The 10,837-nt window shown below is 38.4% G+C and overlaps 1 protein-coding gene across 3 annotated transcripts in view; it reads left to right on the forward strand.

The window, feature by feature from the left end:
• TANGO2 (transport and golgi organization 2 homolog) overlaps nucleotides 1-6,046 on the forward strand; it is a 36,314-nt gene extending 30,268 nt beyond the window's left edge. For 2 of the 3 annotated variants that reach the window (XM_062631502.1, XM_062631500.1), the window contains exon 9: nucleotides 223-1,366. In XM_062631502.1, the coding sequence (XP_062487486.1) occupies nucleotides 223-343 (121 nt within the window). In that variant the 3' untranslated portion in view covers nucleotides 344-1,366. Of the gene's footprint in view, nucleotides 1-222; nucleotides 1,367-5,365 lie in introns of those variants that run through there. The other variant, XM_062631503.1, reaches the window with a different exon arrangement.
• Nucleotides 6,047-10,837: the final 4,791 nt, after the last annotated feature.

Consider the following 10,837-nt stretch of genomic DNA (forward strand, 5'->3'; position numbering starts at 1 on the left):
CGTGTCAGCTGCTGCAAGTGCAGCAGGGAATTGGAGCAGTGGAGTGAGAGAAGGGACTGAAAATGCCTGTTTGAACTTGCCAGGATGATTTCTGCCATGCTAGTGTGGTGGTGATGTGGTCAAGAGAAAAAATGAGCTGAAACCTTTGGGGATGAAAGCTGGGACTCTGCAAGTGTGTATCACAGGCACAAGACTGAAGCTTCTACCCTTCTGTTGTTTCAGGACTAACACGGTCCTTCTCATTGATTCCGAAGGATGGGTTACTTTCACAGAGCGCAACATGATCAGTGTAGAAGACAACCAGTGGAAAACAAGCACCTATGAATTCAAGCTGTACACTTAACTTTCCATCTGAATGGTCTGTAATAACAGCAATGAGAGAACAAGCCATTAAGCTCTAGTAAATGTTTTGTGCCAGCCTCCAGAAGCTAAAAATAGCAAGGAAATTAAAGGTTTAAATAAATTGGTAGCATACCCTATCAGGGCTCACAAATCCTTTGGATGAAACCGGAAGAAACTGTTTTGACATGAAGTAGCAACTTTCAATCAGAAATAAATGTTTCAGTATCACTTTGCCTCCAGGGCAGGGCCGTGTCTGCCCAGGATGGCATCACTGCTTTTTGTTGGGTGTTCTCACTTTTGGTTTCTAGGATGTTTTAACTAGATTCTTAAAGGTCTTTCCAGTTCTGAGGAGGAGAAACATTTGCTGCCTTTATGGTTCTACCTGAAGGTTTTATCAAACGGGTACTTTTAAGATTGTGTAACTTACGCCAGTGTGTGTTAAATGAATGTATTTTATCTTTATAGCATTAAATGCTTTAGTAACAAACTTTTCAGCAGTGCCATGGTGCAATGTTGTGCCTGGGGAGGGCAGAGCAGGGGGGGTACTTCCCATTTGTTTTCCTAGATGGTAGAGCAATAGAGCTTTTTTTTTCCTAAAACCTGATTGAGAGTGGATAGGAAATTTAGTTCAGTCTGATCAGTTTTGATGAAAGACTTGTGGGAGCAGACTTGCTTATCTCTGAGTGGAATAAAATCATTTGTATTGTGCCATCTTATTTCCTGATAGTCTAATTAGCAATATCAGTTTTCTTATCTTCCCCAGCAGTCAGGTAAGTAATTCAGCAAACAGAAGCCAAATATGAAGTTTACGTATCTCAGCTGTTTTGTACATGTGCAGTTTTGGCTTCATGTCTTTATTGCTTTAATATGTTAAAGCCAGTAGTGATTGCTCATAGATTTTTAGTAAAAATAGCTATTTGTTATAAGGTGACATTATTATGGTCTTCCATTGCTGAAAAAGTTGGGTATTAAGACGCACTTCATATGTTCTGATATCTGTGAATTAAAAAGCTATTTAAATTCATGCTTTTTTTTTTTCCAATTATTCAGTGCCAGTGTAGGTGGTAGAAGATTCCAGCTAATACCAAGATATCTTAAAGCCCTAAGTTATTTTGCTGCCATTAGTATTCTGTTATGACTTATTTTGAATGCTGAATGTAAAGTTAGTAATGCATGGCTGCAGGGTTTTTTTCTCTATATATGCTGAAGGTATTCTTTTTACAAGGCTCTGATTAATTATTACAAAGTAGCAAGATTTCTGCCACCCCTCATAAAGACGTGCAATTATTCTGTGTTTCTGTAATGGAGGCAGCAGTAAATTAGACTTGCCATTGAGGTGAAGTACTGTTAGAGGCCATTCCCAGATTTCTAATTGCCAGGAGATGCTAAAGCAGCATTTAGTCAATTATTTCCTTTGTAGCTGCATATTTAAGTAGTTTCTAGATACCAGGACTCCTTGCATGGTTAGCTGGTTCAGTGCTATATAAATGACTCTTTGACCACCTTGATTGCAAGGCGATCCATATAGTCTTCTTGGGTTGTACATGGTTACAAACTTGGAGCTTTCCAGCCTGTCTTTGAGATGTAGGAAGAAGTGCTTACCCCTCTTGTATTTTTTGATGACTGCCTAAACCATATATTAATACGAATAAAAGTTATTGTGACTTTTAGATGCAGGGAAATAGCCATAGCTGTCTTCAATTTGACTTTGACAATTGCATATTTAAAACCAAAACTCTGCTTCAATGGCTAGCTCTTGCTGGGATTTTGCGTAACAAACTTCTTTATACCTTAGGAAAAAAAACCACCAGTGTATTTGAACAAGACATTCTCTTTGAAGACATTACCTAAATGGCAGGCATACTGTTTGCATGCTATTTCATGCTAAGAGCATTTATAAGCCTTAGTTTTTACAGTAGTCTTGTAATAATAAAAGATTATTCTTATCTTTTTAAACATAGGTAAAAGAAAAGCAAGTCAGTTTAGGTATAAAACCAAATGATGATAACGTATTTTGCTTTGCTTAAATAAAAATTCTAAATTTGGGATTTGCATTTTCCAACAAGTAAAATAAAGAACCAAAGCCTCTGATGTTACTTTGTATTATGTCAGAATAATTAGTAAAGTGAGGTGCGGTTTTACCTTTTGAAGCTTATGAGAGTTTTATCATTGGCTTCAGTGGAAACAGGAACAGAACTGCAGTGCAGATAGCAGGAAATGGTCATATCAAATATCCGTGAAGTGCATAATTTACTGTGTTGAAATTATAGTTGCAATAAATCCAGTGGAAAAAGTAAACTGTAGCTGAAGTATTCTGTTTTTATAGATTTTTTTTTTAAGAATAAAAGGGCAAATATCAGGTTTAAAGAATATGAAGGAAAAAAGTGTAAATAGGGAATGATTACATGGCATTTTTACTAAGTTTGCTTATCTGTAACATCTTCTATGTGTTAGGTTTGCAAGATTTTTGTTTCCGGTCTTTCTGTCAAAATGGTGGTGGAAGAAGTTTTAAAATATCTGTAAATACTCAGCTGTATTTTTTCCTTTAAGTTATTTCATAATTGTTGTTTATAGGTGTATTCATAACTAGAATCAGAACAAAGTGTATCTGGTGAACAGTCCGTCACCATTAATCAACTGTGCATTTTTGCACATAGGTTTATGTAACTTTGTGTGATAAGATGAAGTAAAATCTTTCATGAGGTATTAGCAATGAAAGAGGTTTAAGTGCATTTCTGGTACTTATTTAGTACTGGGGTGGGTTGTGGGGGATTTGTGTTTTGGGATATGCCAGTTATTGGGGTTTTTTAATTGCATGCTGTTGCATACTTACCTTATCCAGGTAAGAAACTGAAAAGTGTTTCTTTAAAGCTAGTAGTCCAGGTTTGGGGCATTTTGCTTTTTTTTTCAGGTTAGTAAAGAGATTGTATTGACTGAAATGCTTCCAGACAAAGTGTCATAGGAATCAATTCCATAATCAGCTCTCCAACTTCTGACAACCAAAGTGCCCATCTGTTACCATCAGGTAACTCGTTCACTCACTCCCCCCCTTCTTTCCCTCCCCCTACTCCCGGAGGAACAGAGAGGAGAAATGAAACGAATGCAATTCCCACGGGTTGAGATAAGAACAGTTTAGTAACTAAGGTATAACACAAATCACTACTGCTACCACCAATAATAACAATGATAAAGGAAATAACAAGGGAAGAGAATACAACATCTCACCACCAGCCAACCGATAACTCACCCCCCAGCCCAACCAAGCACCAACCGATACCTCCTCCAACCCTGCAGACTACCAGCCCTTCTGGGTAACTCCCAGTTACCTCCTGGACATGATGTGCTGTGGTACAGAATACCTCTTTGGTCAGTTTAGGTCAGGTGTCCTGTCTCTGTTTCCTCCTGGCTTCCCCTCCTCCCTAGCAGAGCATGAGGCTCACAAAGTCCTTGGCCAAACCAAAACATCATTGTTATCAGCTCTGTTCCCAGGCCAAAAGTCAAAACACTGCACTGCACCAGCTACCAAGAAGAAGAAATGACTGCTGCTGTTGAACCCAGGACATTATCCACTCCTTATTCCACACCATCACTTCCCTCCCAAAAGCTGTTGGCTGTTACTAGCCCCAGCTGGATATTCCAAGCACAGCAAGATCAGGTAGAAATCTTGAAGGTTCTCAAATACTTAGTGTCTGGAACCAGTATCTGGAGCATCCCTCTTGGAATCTGCCTTCTCGTTTGCAGACTGGAGTGGAACCTTCAGATCTTAATACCTGAATGTGCCAAGCAAGTCCTTAAAGGAAGAGGGACTGGTCTATAAAATGGTAGAGCTGTCTTGGAGGTAGTTCTATCTTTACAAGGAGTGACCTTTTCAAACTTACAGTCACTTTGAGAAGACAAGCAACTGGTATTGTCATTGTTAAGGTGGCAACTCAGATGAAATCTAGGCTTGAAATAATTGCAGCAGAGATACAGTACAGATAATAGTAAGGGAAAAGCAAACCCAGTGCTTCCTTAGTGAAAAGCCTGAACCTCTGAAAATGCTACTGAAGGGCAAGAATCCAGGTTCACTGGAAGAAGCCTGGATCCTGGGCAGACCTGAGAGCCATGTTACATTAAATTGAGGCTGTCTTGATTCTGTGCCACACCTGGACCCTAGTGGAGATGTAATTGTCTTGTCTCCCTGTTAGCAGCAGCTTTAATAAATATACTCTTAGCAGACCAGAGAATGAGTTAAGCCTTTGGAGGTCCTCAGTATGTTCGAAGCTTAACTGATATTTATTGTTATACATTGAATATACCAAAATAAATATTAAGACAAAATACTGCTAAGACCTGCACAGTTTCCATAATATCATGAGGAAGTAAGTAATTTCAAAATTAAGTGATGAAATTCTAAGCAATAATTAGGAAATAATTAAAGCATCTCACATTTCAAATTTAGCTTGAACTTAAATAATGCATGTTTATGGCTGAGCAAACATCTCTATATGGAATGCTAGCTACTAGGAATTAGTTTTATACCATTCAGATTCATGTAATAGAACATTGCTAATGTTCTTCATCTGATTAATTTTCTGCAGAGAAGTCTTGCTGATAGCATCTGAGGATTAGGAAATGGTCTTGACTTGGTGAAAATAGAATCTGTATTGTAATCAGCTGGGAAGGCAATAGAATAAACTGAGAATTGTATAACCCATCAGTATTGCTTATGCTGTGAAATATAAGTTAAGGTGAACAGAGTGAAGAAAATGTTGAATACATAAAATGCATAAAGTAACTACCTCTGGAACAGCCTGTATCAAGAATTTAGGAACTGACCGAAAAAAGCAGTATCGGGTTAAAGTACTGAAATTTACCATATCTTTTAAACTGGATCTGCATTTTGGATCATAGATGGGGGGGGGGGAATAATGTAAACTTTTATACAAAGTGGAGTAGGCAAGAATTAAAATCCAAGTCATACACAACATGAATGAGGAAAAAGTAATTGCTGATTCACATGAATTTTTTATCTTTGTACTAGAAAGATAGATGGAGAAAAACATACAAACTGAAACCAGACCAGAAGTCAGAGACATGGAGAAGGCCATATTTAATTTAGCAGAGAACAGATATAATGAAGAAAATCCGTTACTTTGAAAGATGTTCTGAAGATTATCTAACAGAAACTTGCATGGAAAAGGGTATTTGCAAGGAGACAAAGATGGACAGTGGAGCTTTAAGATGTCCAAGCTACCAAAGGAATAGTTACAGGCACTCTGAGACCTTTATTCTAAACATGAAGTTTTGTGTGTCCTGATTAAGCTACTGTTTTATATAGGTAAAATAATAATAGATTTATACATTTTTACCTAAACTACTTATATCTACATATATGAAATATGTATTTACTAACTTGGTGGGGAATTTGGAATCATCACCAGAATGGAATGTCTGTTCTAATATAACTTGCATTCAACCATTCCAGAATGGTCCCTCTACATAGAGAGTTCTGTAAGGTATGTCTAGACAGTGTATATTTTTAAAAGTGGTTGGAAGGTAAAGGTAAAATAAACAGCAAGTAGGACTGCAGAGTCAGATACTTGATAATGACTTCAGGGGAGGTATTAGGTCTAACAGGTGAGTAAACCAAAATAACCCCCATATTCTGAATATCCTTCTAGAACATTCAGCATGTGTTTTATTTCCATCTAATTCTGTGATTTATCTTGTCTCTTTCTCAGCTCAGATGATTCCTTATTAAAACTGTAGTATGTACATTATTAAGTATTTGTCTCAACAGGCAAAACCTTGATTTTTCTTAAAATGTTAGAAAACCCACATGAAGTCTTTATCCCTCTCCTGAAGGGTCTGAGCAGAAAGCAGCATGCAAAGGTGTAATCTTCTGATCATAAATAACAACAAAACACCAAACCCGAAACCCCAAACCGTAACAGCAACAGATGATAAAGCTGCTACTGAAGCTATGACTGTTACACAGGTACAGGACTTGACTTCCTTTAGATTATTTCTGGATAGCATAGAAGCAGTTATGAAAATAATTTATGTAGAATAACTTTATGAGAATGAGTATGAAATGTAATGATGCCACTACATGCTTGGTCTCTGCAATTATGATTATGTAATATGAACTTAAAGAATTTAAACAAATGTATAAGATGGCCTTTACATGAGCACTTGGAAGGATATTTAGTCGTCATTTAATTTGCTCAAATTAATGGGATTTCAGCACATTCTTAATCATTGTATGCTTAAATATGCTTAGTAAAATGTTCTGGAATTGAGCTGGTTTTATGAAGCTTTATTTTACAAGCTTGTTCTTTTTGTGGCCTCTGAGAACACTGGTGTCTACTCGAGCAGTGAGGGGCCTTACAAGCTTGCCCCTGGTGCCAGAGGCAGGGTTTTCAGTGGATACTTCATCTGGCATGCCAGCCCCCATAGGTAAAAAGTCAGCCTTGGTCAGTGACTTACCAGATTGTATAAACACATTGATTGCTTCTGTTCAGAGGAGGAAGGCACATTGCTTTTCAGACATTAATTAAAATAGATTAAATAATAAACTGGAGAATATGTGGAGCCAGCAGTGTTTCTTTTTGTGGTACAGCATTATAATCAGTATTCAATAATTGAGGCTTTTGCCTCTCATTAAAAGAATGTGCTCTTCCAAGAAAAAGGTGAACAGTGAAAAAGGTGAAGGTTTCTTCCAAGAAAAGGTGAAAACTTTCCAAGAAAAGGTGTATTTTCTCTTGCTGTACTAGCTCTGCTGTGAATAGCTACTGGAAGTAACCAGCGAGTCAAGCAAGGTCTTGCTGAGCTGCATTTATCTGCCTTATGTCTGTCATGTTTCACTTGAATGGCTGGCATTTACAGAGGGGTCTACATTAATACCTTAGTTTGATCAGTAGTGCCCTTACATGATTTTTCTGATGGTCCCTATTTACTGTGATTTGGCTCATGTTTCAGGGCAACTGCAGATCACAGGGACTAGACTGTTTGCAGAGGAGCAGAACTGATACATGCACTTCAGGAATGTGTTAAGTGTACTCTAAGAGGTACTCCAAGGTTTAGCCTGAAGCAAAACTGTCCAAAATGCACATAGCATGGAGATTAAATATTTGCCACCCATTGTTTGTGGCCCAAATCTGCTTAAGTTGGTTTACTTTATTTACAGATGTAGCATGAAATAAATGTTAGATCAGTATCCTTGCAGTATAGCAGTTGCAAATTTTTCTGGTTTCTTTAGCAATATATTGTGCCAGTCAAGTCTGAGTACTCTCTTGGTATAATATGTATGTGTTTAGACTGGCAAAGCAATCCCAGAACGGCAGTTACATAAAAAACAGCCATACCAGCACAACTGGGCTTTCAGAAGCATAACTTATTTTGCCTCTTTTGGGGAAAACAAAGGTACTGACATTTATGGCTTTGCTCATATAAGTGCAGCTACACCTAGATTTTTGGCAGCCAAAGATTATGCTTCTGATTCATGTCTGCGTGCCACTAGCAGTAAATATAGCAGACCAAGCTGAGGAATTGGAGCAACAGTTTCTTAGCTGTAGCTCACAGCAGCCTTATGGAACAACAAAGTACACTTTGTTATCACAGGTTTGAATTTAAAACATCGTGATGTATAATGACTTGGGAGAGAAACTGTCAGTGGCTGGAGAACTTTAGGAACAAGCCAGAATGTCTATAGTAGTAGTAGTTATTGGACTGCTGCTATAGGTTTGGAAAGGTAACTGAGGTTGACTTGCAGAGATGGTTTAACAACTGCATATGGTAAAGGTGTGTGATGTGAAAGCTGCCACAAGGCTGATGCAGAGGATTATTTTTTACTTTTATCTTCACAGAGAGCAGATACATACGATCTATTCTAGAAAAGTACTCTGAACTATTTGAATGTAAGGGCCCATAGAAAGCCACGTATGAAGACTGGTATTCTGTCCCACATAAACGTTAGTTGTTTTTTTCTCTAATATTCCCATAGATAAATTGAGTGTATTTAAGAGTTTGGAGTTTTCAGCCCTAGGAACAGGTTTACTCTATGTATCAAGAGCAAGCAAGGGCAGCCTCGGTCACTGTACAACAGATCAACCCAGGTCCACCTGCCAGTGCAGAGCATGTTACTTATGAGTGATTTGAGTCTGATTTCCAGTGTGAAGCTCATCTCGTTACTTAAAAAACAGCATCTTACCAGCATCTTACTGTAAGGGTGGCGAGGCACTGGAATGGGCTGCCGAGGGAAGTTGTGAATGCTCCATCTCTGGAGGTGTTCAAGGCCAGGTTGGACGGAGCCTTGGGTGGCATGGTTTAGTGCGAGGTGTCCCTGCCCATGGCAGGGGGTTGGAACTGGATGATCTTAAGGTCTTTTCCAACCCTATTTTATGATCTTTTTTACATCCAAATTTGGAATATCTTAAATAAATAAATACAGTAGTTACTTTTTATTCGACCTCTTGGTCATCAGATCCCATTTTAAGTAATACTGACTTTAGAAAAATGCTAACAGCAATCTGAAGCTTCTCCAACCAAAACCAGTTCGCTGTGCTTATGTAGATAACACAGTTAAGTTTGCCTTAAATCTGCATGGATGCCAAGTGTGAGATTAGTAATTTTGCAGTACCACTGAGCCAAAGGATGTGTCTGCTTTGATTATTTTCTGTAGCAATCAGCTGCCACTTTTGACATCAGAGGACTGATGTGAGTTTGCTCATGGGGGTCCTTCTGACATCTCTCCATGGCTGTCAGGTAGTGACTGACCCTGGTTAGGTTGAGCAGTGCGGATTTCAGCAAAAAGTGAGATGCAAAAGCACAATGTGAGTAAATACCAGCTTACCAGGACCACAAAAGACGCTAAAAGTTGCAAACAAAATTATTTTACTGAAATAAGTCATGTGGGCCGAGCAAAACTTGCCTTGCAGTAGCTTACAGGGTCAGAACAGCACAGTATGTGCTGCAGCTACTGAGGTTGTAAGTAAGAATATGAAGACACTGGCTCCACCTAATTTTCATTCTGATGAATGCAGCCTGGTAACTTCATTGGGAAGCTCATAGTTGTTTTCCTTACAGGCTTCTTTTCTGTAGTTTGTGTCCAGCAATAGTTTCTGTCCAGCCTTCCTCTACCTTGTATGTGAAAATCCCCTTGTCATTAGGAATTCTTTTAATTATAATGGTAGGTCAGGATACTATTGTAAATCCTGACTGTGTTCTGCAGCTGGACCTGCACATTTTTAATTCAAAAGGCTGGACAGAAGGCAAGATAAGTGTGCATGTTTGACAAGTCCTTTGTCGGACATCCCCGTGATGAAAATTTCCACTTGAATTTGCAACTTGTCAGACAGAGCAGATCCAATTTAATTCTCCAGAGGTCACAAAGGCTTTCTGGGTTAAGAATTTAACCAGGATTTTAATGTTGTTTTGCTGAAACCGTTATTTTGCTATGGGATTGTTATCCTTTTGTTTATGAAATTGAGAAGTTTATCTGCTGGTAATGTGAATGTCTCAATCAGCTCTTGCATTGTTGCTGTAAATCATAGTGTTATTCTCTGCGAGCAGATGCACAGTAGAAGAACCAGCATGCTGGTTACTTTTTCATTTTCAAAGCACTGCAGGCATTTAGATTCTTTCAATTCAATGCAATAATTTGTTTGTGCCTCTTGAGCTGTTGTGCTCTGATGCTGTTTTATGTGCATACAAAAACATTAACCTATTTTCTGAAGTGTGCAAGCCTCTCAGTGCGTTACTTCAGTTACAGTCACGTAAGTTGGATGCAAATGAGTCATGATACTTGCAGTTCCATATACCCTTTGAAAGGGACAATCTTCTCCTGTCACACATAGCGATTTATGAGGTGACGTGACACAGCTCCTTTAGAGTGAATGCCAACAGCAACTCCACTTCTGTACTTAATCATGAGACTTTTCCTCAGCTGTGAAGGTCGAAGTGTGATGTAAATGGGTGTTTTGAAAACTGGGTATTTATTGAAATGTGTTCCCGAGTGGTTTGAACATTCATAAAAGCAGTCATACTTTAAAAACCACGCTAAAATTATGACTTGAGTGTAGAAGCCTGTTATGAAGGAATTAAGAGAAACTGCTTTGGGTTTGAGGGCAGCTTGCAAAGATTTAAACCAGTTTCAATAACCTTATCATTATGTGTTGATGCAGTACCATAACATTATGGCCATATAAATTACCACCCTGTCATTAGATCTGTTGGTCCAGTCAGACAAAGATGAAAGGCCAAACAGAGGTTTTCCAACTGTTGTTTTATAATATTACTATTCTCTTTCATAACAGTGTTTGGGGACCTCGAGGGCATGCGTGAAGTGTTAGAAGATTCTCCTGTCCTGAAATTGCATATGGAGAGAAACAAAAGTATTTATCATAGTTAAATGCTATTACACTGTTGGTGATTAAACTAATATAATGATAGTATTTTGGGTCTGGTGTTCTTTTCAAATCAGTTATGATAGTGAAGGACAGAAGAGGCAACA

The sequence above is a fragment of the Pezoporus occidentalis genome, unplaced genomic scaffold, assembly GCF_034315485.1.
Source record: "Pezoporus occidentalis ecotype Australia unplaced genomic scaffold, CSIRO_AGI_Poc_V1 ctg37, whole genome shotgun sequence".
In the NCBI taxonomy this organism is placed as follows: Eukaryota; Metazoa; Chordata; class Aves; order Psittaciformes; family Psittacidae; genus Pezoporus; species Pezoporus occidentalis.